General features: G+C 37.6%; 1 protein-coding gene across 1 annotated transcript in view; it reads left to right on the plus strand.

The window, feature by feature from the left end:
• Positions 1-15,898, plus strand: part of LY75 (lymphocyte antigen 75) — a 46,656-nt gene that overhangs the window by 21,472 nt on the left and 9,286 nt on the right. The window contains exons 16-27 of the mRNA XM_071747558.1: positions 578-701; positions 1,547-1,582; positions 1,852-2,027; positions 3,118-3,182; positions 4,262-4,338; positions 6,283-6,419; positions 7,429-7,534; positions 9,481-9,641; positions 10,327-10,456; positions 12,986-13,212; positions 14,036-14,204; positions 15,344-15,505. Of these exons, the coding sequence (XP_071603659.1) occupies positions 578-701; positions 1,547-1,582; positions 1,852-2,027; positions 3,118-3,182; positions 4,262-4,338; positions 6,283-6,419; positions 7,429-7,534; positions 9,481-9,641; positions 10,327-10,456; positions 12,986-13,212; positions 14,036-14,204; positions 15,344-15,505 (1,570 nt within the window). The remainder of the gene's footprint in view (positions 1-577; positions 702-1,546; positions 1,583-1,851; positions 2,028-3,117; positions 3,183-4,261; positions 4,339-6,282; positions 6,420-7,428; positions 7,535-9,480; positions 9,642-10,326; positions 10,457-12,985; positions 13,213-14,035; positions 14,205-15,343; positions 15,506-15,898) is intronic.

The following is a 15,898-nucleotide window of genomic DNA, read 5'->3' on the forward strand; positions in this document are numbered from 1 at the left end:
ACTGTGAAAATAGTAACCTTTCTCTCCTACCTGTTATGTACAGACATTTTCTTTCACTAAATGATAAAAATTTTTCCATATTGGAAAGATTAGTGGAAGTGAAGTCAGATTTAGTGAAGTCAGATTTTAAGCTTAATTCTAAGAAATAATCTTAAATAAATATTATTTCTGCATCTGTTCAGATGTTTGCTTCCTTGGAGCAGAAATGCAATCCATGTCAGGGCAACAAGTTGCAACGAACAATTCATTAATAAGCATCAGTGGATCTTGCACACTACAGAAAAACAAATAAACAGTGTTGAAAGATGAGACTTCTTTATGTAGACTGACCTTAAGCCCCTTATCTAATTGCTTCACAAACTTGTCTAGCATGGAGAGTTAGATAAGAGCTCCAGTTGTATCTTCATAGAAAAAAAAAAAAAAAAAAAAAAAAAAAAAAAAAAAAAAGTTGTAGAAAGGACTAAACCCACAGTAAAATATGCTGACTTTGCCAAAGCACCTTTTGAATAGAGTTTCATTTCATATTTCAGATGCCTGTGCTGGGCTAATTCAGCTCTCTGTTTCTACTTTTATACAGACCTCTCAGTTTTCACGGAGATCATTCTGGAGATTTTATTTCCATGAAGGCAGAGACCTGGATTTTTACTTCAGGCCTTTTGATTGTGAAGCTAAACTTGAATGGGTTTGCCAGATAACAAAAGGTACGCTCCAGTTACACCCATTTATTAATAGGAAAGAGTATTATTTATTACCATGGATTTATTACCATTATTGCCCAACAACAGGAATTTCTCAAACAATATTTTACCATTTCTTATCTGAACTGCTTAGAGTTCAGTACGTAAGATGTCTTGCCTGTGTCACACAGATGTGCACTTAGAATATTTTAACATATATTGAAAAATGACCATGAGGTGGATGCAACATCACTGCTCTCATATTCTTTCTTGTTTCATGAAGTGAGAAGTGGCTTCTTATTAAGTGGGGTGATTTATGCCACCACGTTGCAGCATTTGTGGACTTTAATCTTTCTTTGTGATATTGTAACTAAATGACCACAGATACCTTGGGTGTATGGTTTGCTTCAACCTTAGGTGAATTGGAGTTCTCTGGTAAACCTGATGTACTAGCTTCTCATTGTAATGAGATAGAGGGGTGGGAACACAAAGCAATGACATGGCATATCTGTACAGATAAAGATTTTTCCATGCAGTAAGAAAAGTACTGTAATCCAGTAGGCTTACATTTTGGTTGCTTGTAAAAAGGCATTTTGGGGGATGAAACTTTTTTGTTGTGAGGAGATATGTGTAGATATACTACTTCTATGCTTGTATTCTACTTCGGAAAAAAAAAGCCATGGTTGTTTTACACAAAATTGTCATTAGTTTTTTGTCAGCTTATTTTTAACTATTAAATGTGTGTGTGATTTCCTTCTTTTTTTTTATTTTTTCATCAAGCATGAATACAATACCTCACTTCTGTTATTGGTGACCACAGTTTCATTAGAAGGTGAACTTGAAGTGACTATTTTTTTTCTTCTGGACAGGTAGCACTCCAAAGACACCTGAGTGGTACATACCAGGTAAACAGACTTCTGGCGCATTTTTTCACTATGTGTATCTATTTGTTAATACACTATATCTTTTATCAGTTTTGTTACATTACTACTATAATACTTTTTGTAAACGAGCAAAGGTTGTGGCTGATAGAATTTAATTCTGAGAGAGCTCATAATGCAAAGAGTATTGGCTCTTCCCAGTGCCAAATTGAAATTTCTTATTATGTTCAGATGGAGAAAGGATGGGTTTTTCAGAATTTGTTTCTTATGAGCGTGGTATTTCTTCTGCATAGATGACATTGGAATCCATGGAGCCCCACTTATTGTTGATGGATCAGAGCTGTGGTTTGTGCCAGATAAAAACCTGAGCTTCCAGGAAGCTATTTTCTACTGTCAAAAAAATGATAGCGATTTAGCCTCTGTGGACTCTTACCCAAAACTCAGGACAATACTGTCTCAAATAGAAAAGGTAAGGAGGTCTAATCTGTCTAACAGATACTTTCCAATATAGGGAAATTTTCCAATATAAAAAAAATGTTAGTCCTAAATTTCTTTCTTTTTCCTGTTGGCCTTAATAGCTCTTAGTCATACTTAAAAGAAAAAGATGGGTTGAAAAAGAATTATTTTAATGTCAGTTTATTTAAAGAATTTTTTGAATTTAAAAGGAGCCTTAACAACATGGGAAAAAAAAACAAACCAAAAAACCCACCTCCAAATGGGGAGAAAGTGTCGTAACAGGACCACCATGTAAGCATCCCATTGTCTGCAAATACTTCACTAACAACTGTGCCAGTTCTTATTTATTTTTGTGCATGGGACAGCACTTCAGTTTTCCCCTGATGAGAAAATTTAATTGGAAATTCATGGTGGTCTGATAGCCTTTACTGAAAGGGATTTATGGTGTTCATAGCATGAAGATATATTCTTTTAAGGAATTTTAACAAAAAATTTCAAGTTGCAGCATCCATGTTACTGCTTTTCTTCAGTGCTAGTACTTGTGAGAGAGACAATACTTTCTGAAATTACCAGTTTTCAAACTCTCTTAATGAAATTTTTTCAGGCATGAAGTTACCACGAAGGAGAAATTGTAAGTCAAGAGAACTGATTATTTGATCTGCTGAGTCTCTAGCCTTTTAACAAACTATTTGTTGTTAGGCTATCTGCTTTATGAACAGGATATTGTGAGGTAGAAAGGTCCTACGGAGCTATCAGCTTTAGGCAGCTTAGACCTGGGTGTCTAGTAGAGTTCCTATTATGAATTTTATTTGAATTATGTTTCTAGGACACACTTAAAACAGTGCTGCAGGATTACCAGTAGCCTTATCCAGCACAATGGAGAATGAGGCCTGTTTTTTTTAAATCAGGTCCTGGGGTCCATCTACTTGGCATATCAGTCTTGAGCTATATCCATCCCTATTGGTGAAGAAAACTAATTCCTGCACCTTTTAGAAACATCTTAAATAAAAATTATTTTTGTCACTGATTTATCCTTGGTAGAGTCTGGAGCTCTTTCTGTATGGGTTGTAAAATACTGGGGGTTTTGTTCTGTATTTCTGCAGTTATCAAACAGCGAACAGAAGTGGTGGCTGAAGTTTATCGATTATGGCTACAACTATCATTCACCGTATGTAGAATAATAATGGGATGCTTTATTGTAAGCTTTTTTTGATGTGTTTATTAGGAATATAGTTAACTAGAATAGTTTTCAAAGGAAAATATATGTACCTGCACCTATTCTTGCCATGCTGTTCTTAAACCATAGAGTACCTAAGAGAGACACAGTAAAATTGTGTAGTGCTCAGGCAAAGCAAATAATGGGTAAGACAGTATGTGTGTACAATTAGAAAGTGTGTATATTTTTAAATATTGTTGAAATGTTTTAATTATCTGCCAAATTCTGAGTTCTGTTTACATTAGGAACTAGAAAAATAAAACCCCACACAATGTTCTGAAAGCAAACTCTGCCTATTGATGAGGGTATCTGAGCAATACCTGAAAATAAGGAATGTGAAATGGGTTTAAGACATCACTCTTGCATTTGGGTAATGCTAACGAATGGAAATGCTCTCCATATGGATGTTAAAGGATTCCATTTGGCTTTAATGACCTTCAGGTCACACACCCTCTATGCCCAAATATGGAATTAGTCCTCCTATGAAAAATCATCTTATTTCATTATTTTTCTCTTTGAAATTTTCTCTGCCTATATGAGGCTGCTAATATTTCATATAGTTCCTGGAGGGCTTATAGTATAGCCCTGTAGAGCTGACTCACAACAAAACTTGCATCATGCCATTCATGGCTGCAGTGAAGGATAGTGGGCTTCTTACAAGGAAAATCCTTCACTTGTCAAAATACTGTCGTAATTTACTACTTTGAAAAGAAAACAGGGACTATTTCCTATTCTACTCACTTGTCCTGACACTACGCTAGGGATTACAACATGGCAGTAAATAACCTCCTACTCTTGTTCAGCGTATCTCCTCAACACAGTTAATTTGGGGAACATACATAAGTCTTGAGACTATAATATATTGTTCCTGGTCTAGTTTTTTCCCCTTCCATCCTTTGCAGTGTTGTAGGGCATCTCTTAGAGACAGTTACCAACCAGCATTTTTGTTTGCACTGGCTCTCAGTTGCTATCAGTGTTTCCACATGGAGATCACATCATATTGAAGATTGACTGAAATTTTTTGTATCCAGTTTACAGTTATTTTCACGCTTCCATGATCGATTCCTCAGAGACTGCTGGTATGTTTCTAGAAAGAACTGGTATAGAGGTAAGGTTGTTTTTATTTTTTCACCCTCTCTGTCACTGTTATATGTATTTTTTCAAGTAATTACTGTTCTGTCCAAACTCTTCTACTGAACGTGAATCATTGTTGAGTTAGGACTGAATGGCTTCATGATGATAATCTGATTGAATTTTGAATAATTTATTTCTTACTTATGGTAGAAGCCATGACATTTCTTGATGACCAGAGGCAAGCCTGAATTCAGATAACAATTTTTTGATTGTCACTCTTGTTGTGACATAAATTGAATGAGTGCAATCTTGTTTTGGTGGTTTTTGGTGTTTTTTGTGTTTATGCTTGACTGAATACTTGGAACTGCATATGCGTCTGGAAATATAAATTTCATAAAATACTGAAGTCATACTGGAAGAGGTATGCAAAGTAATTGATTGCCAATTGATGGTACTTGAAGGTTCTTATTTCCTTCCATCAATATTATTGTATATTGAGGAGGATGTATAACCCCTGGAGAACAAATAGTTCCTTCTGCTATTATCAGTTCCACTCTAAAGCACGTTATTCTGTTGTATGCTTCTGGCCTGTTTTCAGCCCTGTTAACCAAAAATTGCTCTTGACTAGAAAGCCAGTCCAGTTACTGTATAAGTCCCATACAGTAGTACAGTACAGGCCAGATACTCTTCATATGGAAGTGAAACGATTCCTTTTGATGTTAGTGAATCTGTGCCAGAATATGAGATTAGTTCTAATTAAAAATCATAGAACCATAGAATCATCCTGGTTGGAAAGGACCATCAAGATCATAGTCTAACAGTCAGTCCTACACCATCTTAAGCACTAAAACATCTCCAGAAGCACCACATCTACCTGTCTATTGAGTACCCCCAGGGATGGTGACTCCACCAGCTCCCTGGACAACCTGTTCCAATGCTTCACCACTCTTTTGGTGAAGAAATTTTTCCTAATATCTAATCCGAACCTCGCCCGGTGCAATTTGAACCCATTGCCTCACTACAGCCTCCTTTCAGGTTGTTGTAGAGAGCAACAAGGTCTCCCTTCAACCTCTCCTTCTCCAGGCTGAGCAGCCCCAGCTCCTTCAGCCTCTCTGTGTAAGACCTGTTCTCCAGACCTGTTCTCCAGACCCTGTTCCCCTTGTTGCCCTTCTCTGCACCCTCTCCAGCACCTCAATGTCCTTCCTATAAAGCGATGCCCAAAACTGCACACAGTACTTGAGGTGTGGTCTCACCAAGGCCTCACAGGGTTAAAATCACAGGGTCTCACAGGGGTAAAATCACCCCCCTGGCCCTGCTGGCCACACTGTTCCTGATACAGGCCAGGATGCCATTGGCCTTCTTGGCAGCCTGGGCACACTGCTGGCTCATGTTCAGCTGTCAATCAGCATTGCCCAGGTCCCTCTCTGCTGGGCAGCTCTCCAGCCACTCCTGCTCAAGCCTGTGGTGCTGCTGGGGGTTGTTGTGGCTGAAGTGCAGGACCCAACATGTGGCCTTGTTGAAACTCCTGCTGTTGGCCTTGGCCCATCAGTGAAGACTGTTTAGATCCCTCTGCAGAGCCTCCCTACCCTCAGGCAGATCAACACTTCCACCCAGTTTAGTGTCATTTGCAAAATTACCAAGGGTGTACTCCATCCCCTCATCTAAATCATCAGTAGAAACAAACTAATCTTATTTCATTACTCTTCTGTTTGAAGTTATCTCTGCCTATATGAAGTGTTAGTACTTAAAGTGAGGGATCAGGTTCTGGGCATTTAGGAATGTTATAGTAGTCTGATATAAATTATTTGTCTTTTGCTCTGCTGTTACTTTTAATGCTTTAGATTGCATAGTAATTCACTCTGGTGGCACTGAAAAGGACTTCAGATTGGTCTTTGTTATGTCATAAAGTACTCCATCTGGCAACTGGAGCATGATCAAGCATTGGATAACTGTTTTTTTAAAACTTATATTTCTGCAGACTACCCTGTTAACTGTAATGTGAAACTGCCTTTCATCTGTGAAAAAAATAATGCCTCCTTACTAGAGAAGCATGATCCCAGTTACCGCCCAGTCAGAGGAGGCTGCCCTAAAGGTTGGCAACAGTTCCGGAATAAGGTATAGAAATATAATAATCCTTACCTATTTTTCTTAGTCCAGTAAACTGGAGTGCCCTGCTGAGAGGTGAGGAAATAGCCCCTGTGTTCTGGACTGAATTGGGAAGTGGCTTTTTGGAAACTATGTGCAGCGATTAAAATAATATCACTTATTTCTCTGTCCCTTATTCAGAATTGATGGTTTCTTAATGTCAAAGCATGATTTTTTTGGTTTTTTGTTTTACCACCACCACACATTTTGGTTTATGTTAGATGTGTTTTCTATTCTTAGGCTCTGCTTTGAAGGAAGAAAAGGACTAGAAAGGGACAGGGTGAGGTTTCTGTGGCAGAAGCATCTTTATTCTCCCACTGAGTAATCATTGGCAGGCAGCAGGCTGGCAGACACTCTGCTTCCTGAGTTCTTAAGGACTTAAGAACTAGAAGTGGCTTTTAAGAATGAATTGACAGAGAGCAGAAGCCATAGTATAGTATATTTTCGTACTATGATTTAAAGTGGTCATCTGCAGTCTTTGACTGATTCTTGTTATTTGGCCTGCCATTATTCTGTATGTAACAAGAAGAGTGCATAAAACCTGCATGTCTCATTGTGCCAAGGTTTGCAAATTTACATCATTTCAGAATACAGCTTTTGAGTTTTCATGTGTTTTCTCCAAAATGTAATGTGTTACAATACAGATTCCTGGATCTCTGACTTGGGAATTTATGTGTGAATTCTCATTCTTATAACAATACATGATCCTGATTTAGCTGATTACAAATAACTGAATCTTAATTGTCAGTGAATGAAGACTTAGTAGGATTATTCATCATTTTATATTTAGCTATTTTGTTGAATCTAATAAGAAAATGGATGCAGGTAGGATCAGTTGCCTTGTTTTTCTGAGGAAGAGAGTTATATATTCTCAGGAAATGAGAGTAGAGTTTGTAGGGTTGATTTAAGAACCTTTTCTTATGCATTGTTTCTTAAGAAGCAATGGTATGATGAAAAATTAATTATGTTTATTTTGCAGTGTTTTCTAAAGATGAAACCTGAGTATTTAACTTTTAATGCAGCCAATGAAAAGTGTGTGACTTTTGGAGGCTCTCTTCCATCTATCTCAAATCAAGCTGAGCAAGGTATGGTGGTGAACCGGGGGGGGGGGGGCACTTTTAGTATGCAGCTTCTCTTCCAAATTTAGTGTAGTTCTGCTTATGAACTTGTGCATAAAATCACTTGGTTATCAACAGGCATACTGGGAGCATTCTAAAAATTCAAGACCAGTAGAAAAGTGTTGTGTATTGTTGTTTGCATCACTGGAAACATAGCCTGGACTTGCAGTCAAATAAAAATTTGAGCCAGTACAAAGAGCAGCTTCTCTGTATGACCTTAACCTGTTGTAACAACCAAAAAATGTAAAACCTCACATTCAGGGATGAGGATGGAAGGGTCACCACTTAATGAAGAATTCCCTTGTTTTGCTTTACAAGTTAAAATAGAACCAAAACTGTAGGCTTTGCACTGTGAAAACCACCTTAGGAGCAGCTTCCAAGATTAGCCCTCCTGTCTTGTGCAGGGATGAACAGCAAACAGTATGGCTGCTGGAGCAGATAGGATGTAGTATGTCTAAGCCAACGACCTGTAGGATCTCCAGGACACTGCTAGGTGGATGGAAGCCAGGGGGTTGCATAGCACAGAGTTGTTCCACATTAGGGACCTGCCTCTCAGAGGTGAGATAAAATAGTCATTGAGGTAAACACAGGGAGGAAGAAATGCATTCACATGGGCTGCAAGTAATGTTCAGTGCTGAACTGCTGAACGAGACAGCTGTATTTGCATCTATATTCTTTTAGACAATTAACAGTTTTCTGTAGGTGTTTCTGCAGAAGTAGCTTCATTGAATCTTGCAGTGTGGATAGTGCGTATTTTCTTTATAAAAAAATAACCTCTTGCCAGAGGGAAATGGACTAGGGAGGCCACTAGTTCACCTGCAACTGAATGGTATTTTTTTTTTTTTTTTTGCCACTGTCATTGAGTAACAATTGGATTGTAAACATACACAAATATACATCTGAGACCTGCTTGGTTTTGGATGCTTTTTAAAATTGCAAAAGCATAGCCATTCCAAAACGTTACAGTGCATTGAACCAGACAAAATTGATCATGTTTATGGAAATGTTTGGTGTTGTTTCTTGTTTGTTTGTCTTCCCTCCCTGTAGTGGAGGCCACATCAAAGGAAGGCACAGTCCTCTCTAAGAACTGCACCTCTTTCTGGGCTGCTTCTGCTCTTCCAGTGGTACTGGGAGACTGGCAAGCTCTGACGTGTAAATTTCAATGGCTTTGTTTAGCTCAGAAAACAGGAGGAGGCTAGTTTGGCATGTGGCCAATAATCAAGACATGTCAGCAAAAGCTGATTACATAGCTTCAATTTGTCTTCCTAATCTAGACAAGCTCAGTGCATGCCTTTGGTGCCTGGGGGGTTTATCAAAGCCCATTGTTTTGTTCCATAACACTCACTGAGAGGGGTCTGATTTAAGTTTTTCCCTGTTGCAGTTTTTTTTCCAACTAAACCTGAGTTCCTTTGTCCTATCTTGCTTTCTCTGGTGGTGGGGTGAGCAAACTCTGCCAGAATCCAGGAAGTGTTTCTGGTTTATGGCATACAGCAGGTGGAGAGGAAGATGAGAGGTAAGACTTAATCAATTCAGAGAAGGCAGCAAGAAGCTATATTATCTCTGCAGAGAGACAGTAGAAGATCTTACAGACTTGTGGAAAAGCAGCTTCTAAAATTTTTATGTAAGCAAGAATACAAAGTAGTGGGCAGAGAAACAGGTTAAATCCACTACTTGCTCCTTAGCTGAGACTTTGGAGGACAAATACCAATAGTCTGCTCCTTTCAGATAAAATCAATGTGAAAGCTGTTATCATATGGAAGGAAGATAAGCATTTAGCAATCATTAAGGCCTGGAAAAATTAACTTACTATAAACGTAGGTTACATTACCTTATTTATTTGAAGTGGGATTTTTTCAGATGTTTACTGTTGTTGTCTGAACCAAAATATGTACATTTACTCTTCTGCCCAACAGATTATATAACATCCTTGCTTCCTGGTATGCCAAAAGATATTTGGATCGGTTTGCAGTTTCTGTTCAGCACAAGGGAAAATAAGTGGATAGATGAGAGTAGACTGTTGTACAGTAACTTTCACCCCCTCCTAACAGGAAGATTAAGGAAAATTCCACTGGATGTAAGTTATGACTTTTGATTTCTCCTGACTATGAGTAATGGAGTTTTGAATATAAACTGTATTAAAAAAAAAAACAAACCACTAAATAAAGCCTAGTAATATGTAACAGACCAAATCCTTCAGTTACTGGTTTTCATTGGTAAACAAGGTGACTGATAGTAATAGAGTTCTGTTTACTCTTATTTCGGTGACAGCTTCTAAATTAAGATAGGAAACACTGAAAGTTGAATGAAAAAAGTTGAAACAACTGTTTAATGACTCTTCTGGAAATTCCATTTGCATTTTAAAGACTACATGAAACCAGTCAAGAAAAAGATGCCATCAGTAATTCTTGTTTCAGTTACACTTACAATGCATCTGCAAACATTATACATCGGTATTTTGCTCACTGCTCTACCCAAGGTGGAGCATAATAAATATAATTGACTCACACCCACAAACGAGATTTATTTTAAGCATTAAATAATTACATGTAATATTCTCTACTGTATTTAGCATATTAATTCTTTTGAGCCCAGGCACCTGGTAGCATTTGTAAAATAGGCAAGCTGTATTGCACCACTCCTTTGAATTTTTTAAACAAGTTCAGACAGGTCAGATTCTCCTAGACCCATGTTACTTCACCTTCTCTAAACAATATGTTTATACCTTATTTGAGTCTGATAAGCATATTTCTGGTTCTCAGCTTTTTGATGAAGAATTTAACAATCAGTGTGGTGTAATCCTCAATGATCCCAAATCACAGTATGCTGGAACATGGAATTTCACTGCTTGTGCTGACAAGCACTTCTTGGGTATATGCCAGCGGCCTATAGGTAAGTCTGAAGAGTCAAAATAAATCACAGCCAGAGTTTGCAATTATGGTGCATGTGCCAAGAGACCTTTTAATGCATGTAAATTGTTGCACTTGAAAAGCAAGATTCTTGTGGAGACTAAGCAGGTAAATTTTGGAAAAGCAGAGTGTGGAGAATGATCTAAGACCTATTCTATCAGTCATTCAGAATTTTCTCCTCCATTTTTCATAGCTCAGCTCAGAAGGCATCTCTTGCCTTCAGAGACTCTGTGTGGTTCCAAGGGAACCATACTTCAGTATTCGGGGCTTTAGTGTTCTGTGGGTATAGAGGTCATTTATGTCAAGGGGTGAAACGAGTGATTCCTTTTTCCTCTTCAGAAATGTGGAATTGAGAAGCCCTGGGATGGAGTGTCACAACATTTTCATCCTACTTAAATGTATTCTGTGTTTTGGGTTTTTTTTTTAGCACTATCAGAATATGAAATATTCCTGAGCAAACTTGGAGGGCGTACATGGAGAATGATAGCTTTGAGTGATGCAGCTTTCCCTAGCTTCTTACAGATCTGTTGTCATGAGTAGTTTTTCTTGATCTGAACTAAAAACCTATTCTGATGTTGCCATATGGGTTGGTCGACATGAAGTACTGGAATCAGATCAAAAGCACATAGCTTTTATAGACATTAATTTGCTGCTATGTGCTACTCTTCAGCATATCCACTTCTGAGTATTCTTCTCTATGTAAATAAACCTTTTAGGTAATTAGCATGCTATCTTTTAAAAAAAGATTTTAAAAATCTTTAATTCAGTGTCAAATGCTTCAAAAATTAAAAGTGTCCACATGAGAAATCTTGATGGAAGGGATGTAGTCAAAAAAATTTGAAAGGTGGATTTTTATTAATAGGAGGTAGACTATATAGCTGTGTAGATCAATATATTGTTAGTCACCCCAGTCTAAATTATGAAGCACTTCTTCCTAGCCCCAGCTGTAGAAGGTATAATGATAAGGGGTTGGAGGCTGCCAGAGAATGTGTCCTGGTATGTTCTGGTCTTATATCATCATGGTCTTAGGGATCTAGGGAAAATTAAGGTTGGAAAGAACCTCAGCAGAGTGTGGGGACAGCTGTAAGAGAGTCCAAGATGCCCAGCTAAGGCTTTATCCTAGGGAAAAAAACAATTCTGCTTTGTTAGAAGTTGTGACATGATTATAATTTGCAGAACTTCTTGAGATGTTAACAACTGGCAATTACTTCTTTCAGGAACTGACACTTTTCCTGACTACCTTGTCTCCAATTTGGTACCCCTTGATGTGTTGTTATGGCACCTTTGTATGGTTCTTTTTTGTAGCTGTTTACTAAGTGAAAGCATTTGGCAGCAGACACAAGCCACTTCAAACAATCTGTTTCAGCCTTGTCACTTTTCTGATCTATTGAAAGCTGTAAATTGCATATAAATATCAAATTAATACTATGTTTTTGTCTTATGTTTTGAAAAATGTCTCTGTCAGCCAGTTATTTCTAGACTGATTTCCCCCTCCCATCCCCTACTCCTCTCAGTGAGCCTTTTTGTACTTGAGATATTTTAAATATCAGGTCTTTTCTCCCTTTTGGAAAGCAAATGTATTTCTGGTTGTATATAAAATTTCGGGGATTATCAGGTTTGCATGCTTGAATTTACCACCCATGTTTCCATCTTCTATTAATTGCAGTTGTTCTGCATGTGTGACTTCAGTGTGATGCTCATAACTGATAACACTCAGTGCTTAGTGCGTGAACAGTGATTACACCCCTCCCTATGCAAGGTGGATCTTCTGCAATTATTTAAGCACATGTGGAGGCAAAATCAATTCCCACTATACCCACGGATTACAGTAAGGAATTCTGGGACTGTGCTGTGCACTGTAAGATGTGCACAGACAAGTTTTGTGGCAAATTAATTTTGCATGAACATACATTCACATGCTCCAAAGAGAAAAATGGGCCAAGTTTAGCTGCTGCTATATTGCAGCAGAGAGGAGTTGCTCTCTCCCATTTATGTATTTAAGTTATAGAATAGATTTTTAATTCAATAAATAGAATTCTTAGCAGTACCTAGCAGTTAGCTAATAACAGTAAATATGAAAAGATCATAGAATCATAGAAAGTTAGGGGTTAGAAAGGACCTCAAAAGGTCATCTAGTCCAAACCCCACTGCCAGAGCAGGGTCACCTATAGCAGGTCACACAGGAACATGTCCAGGTGGGCTTTGAATGCCTTCTGGGAAGGAGACTCTACAACCTCCAAGATGTGAACCTAATTTGAGAGAAAGATACATAAAAATAGATTGGCTGAAAATAATAATCTTTTATTTCCTTTTATGTATTTTCTGTCTAAAGTGTCAAAGATAGGTGCTTCTAGCAGTAATCATTAGCATAGTCTACTGCCTAAGAAAATATTTCTTTTTTTTTCCACAAGGAATTCAAACAGGTTTTTCTGTTTGTTATAAAGAAATTGAGAGTTTAAAATGTACTCCAGTGTTTAACCACCTAATAATTAGATTTCTTTCTTATATGTAGGAACTGCTGACAATCAGACAGAGCAAGTCCTTAATGAAACATTGAACTACCAAAATGTTCAGTACATGGTAATTCTGAAAAATTTGTCCTGGAATGATGCAATGGCTGAGTGCATAAGTAACAAGATGCAGCTGGTTAGCATCACAGATCAGTTCCAGCAGGCTTTCCTGGCTGTTCAGGCTGCCCTTCATAATTACCCACTGTGGACTGGACTCTTCAGCAGAGATGTAAGTTTTAGATTCCCCTCAGATTGTAACTTAAGTTAACTTTTAGGGTTGTGTGATGGAGAAACTGGCATAAGGAAATGCAATGAAAAGTTAATTTCTGCATACAATTCAGGCATGCACTGGCTTTTCACTATTGCAACACTTTGTTATTTGGGCACAATTAAAAAAATCACAAGAAAGGAAAATATAATGAAACTGGTCAACAGAACTTGTTACTCCAGTGCTGGAATCATAGACACAAAAGAAAGATACTAGATAAGTTACATTAGAAAGTAGCAAGGGGATTTCCTGATGAAAATTTTAAAGTGGAATATTCTTAAGGATGGCATTCTTGTTTTATGTGGGTTTTTTCTTAATCTTCCTGCATCCCCCAGGGCAGGAATACATCTGATTTATTAAATCAGTTACATAATTATTAGATTACTTTCAACTCAGTGTGGAGTAACTGAGATGGGACCTTATGCTCAGATATTATCAGTTTTCCAAGACCAGATAATTATATCCACCATTGATCTGCAGGTGCAAATGATGCAATTTGGACATGTCATTGCCAGGCTTTCCTCCATCAGCATAGTAGTTAAACATCACTGTTTGCTAATTTGCCATCCACTTCTGCTAATTCACATTTTTGCAAATGTGAAACTTCAAGTAGCAAAGTTTGTTATGTTGTGAGCAGCAGATCAGATCGTGAGGGTAGTAGAACACTTATAGTTCTCACCAGAGGCACTGTAAATGTCTCATCAATGTAAATATATTATCATGTCATTTTCTGTACCTAATATCTTTTGCTATGTAGCCATCTCTTTTGTTTATACAATGCTAGGGTGGAAAACATTATGGCTGGCTGGATGGGAAACACGTTAGTTTCAGTCACTGGTCTGAAGATGATGAGGAAACAGGAGAAGAATGTGTGTTTTTGGATACTGATGGCTTCTGGAAAACTTCTGACTGTTCCTCTGAAAATCGAGGTGCTATTTGCTACACATCAGAAAGTATGTATCCTAGCATGATATTTATAAAAGCTGAATTTTGTTTTATTATGAAGCATATTTGATAATTCCCATTTGTTTGTAACTTCAAATTTACAACTTTTTTAAGGATACATTTCCTCAGACAGGCTGACTTGCATGCCAGGAAAAAAAGAAACAAATTTCAAATAGGGAGGCATACACCTCTTGGTCTTAGTCCACATGTTACTTGCAAATGAATTTGGCATGGATGCTTTGAGCCAGACTGTACTCTTCATTTTGCCAACTGATTCTACCTTTCACATTCTCCATGAGCTTGGTGGTTCCTGATCTCTCAGACTAGCATGCGGAAGAAAATTCAGCTACCTCTGTACTAGTTACATCTTAATATTGGAACATCCTGAAATCTCATCAGACATGGAAATCTATACAGGGAGGAGGTACATGACTACATGGAGAAGAAAGATAGCAGGCAGACACTGAATTGAAATGTGTAAACTAATGTAATCTGAGGTTCACACTATAGCAAGACAGTTAGGGATATAATGCAGGACATATTTTGGAGCCCTTTTCTAAAAAATAAAAATCTTTCTAAGAGATCATAACAGTTTTCTTCCTTCTGAGACTATTACAATTTTATTTTTCTTTCCTCCAGAGAGGACACAGTTAAGCTGCCATTGTACATACTGAGTCTCAGTAAAGTGTATACTTGATGTTATGATATCCTTAACTATTTTGTGCTTGCATTCTAAGCTATTCCAGGAAGCGTGTTTCTCACTCTTCAAGTATTGGATAAAGCCACAGAATTATGCTGTGTTGCTAGCTATGAATTAGCTAATTTTTTTAGTGATCTACCTACGTACAAGAGGCAAGAGCTTTTAGTTATTGGCCTCCACTTAGCACTTCAATATGGTGATTTCATTCTTAAACCTCTATAATATAACAGTTGTGAAAAGTTTTAAGCATCTATTCTTCAATAGTGGTTACTGCTGGTTTTCTTACATTAAAAAATTCACCATCAGGAGCAAACTGCAAGCAATTACACATTTAGAGGATGGCCCGATGTCTTGCACATTTTTAAATGGTACCTGAAAGTAACATGTGGTATGTCAGGTATTGTTATTTATAAGTGATGTCCTGAATGTCTTCTTTCCTTTCCTTAGAAAAGATTGAAAAAGAACAAGTGACACCAGTTAAGTGCCCACATAAAATTAAAAATACACCCTGGATATCATTTAGAAACAATTGTTATACTTTCATGATAACAAAAAACAGATGGAGAGAAATGAAGTCTCAAGAAGCTCATCATTTATGCAAGAAAATGAGTAAGTACTTTGTCATATTACAGGTATTTTTGGACTTCTATCAGCTTTGAGGGTGATGAATTTTAGATCTGAGTCACTGCCTAAAATGGCAGCAAAGTGTTGAGAAATGTTGTAGTACTTGGAAATGTTCATTAGGATTATACTGCCTAATGCTGTTTGCCCTTGCATAAGTGGCACAGCATGGGTAGGAGAGGTTGAGAGAAATGGCCAGGAACCATTGAATTCTGAGATCTCTGAAAAAAAATGAAGGTTTGGGGGTTTTTTCCCTCTATAATACACAAATTTTAAATAGCTTGGGTGTAATTGTCATCCCCTTGGCAACATTGCAGATTTACAGTCACATTTGTTTAGGTTTTTGGGTTTGGTTTGGTTTGGTTTGGTTTTTTTCCATTC

The sequence above is a fragment of the Heliangelus exortis genome, chromosome 6 (genome assembly GCF_036169615.1).
Source record: "Heliangelus exortis chromosome 6, bHelExo1.hap1, whole genome shotgun sequence".
Taxonomy (NCBI): Eukaryota; Metazoa; Chordata; class Aves; order Apodiformes; family Trochilidae; genus Heliangelus; species Heliangelus exortis.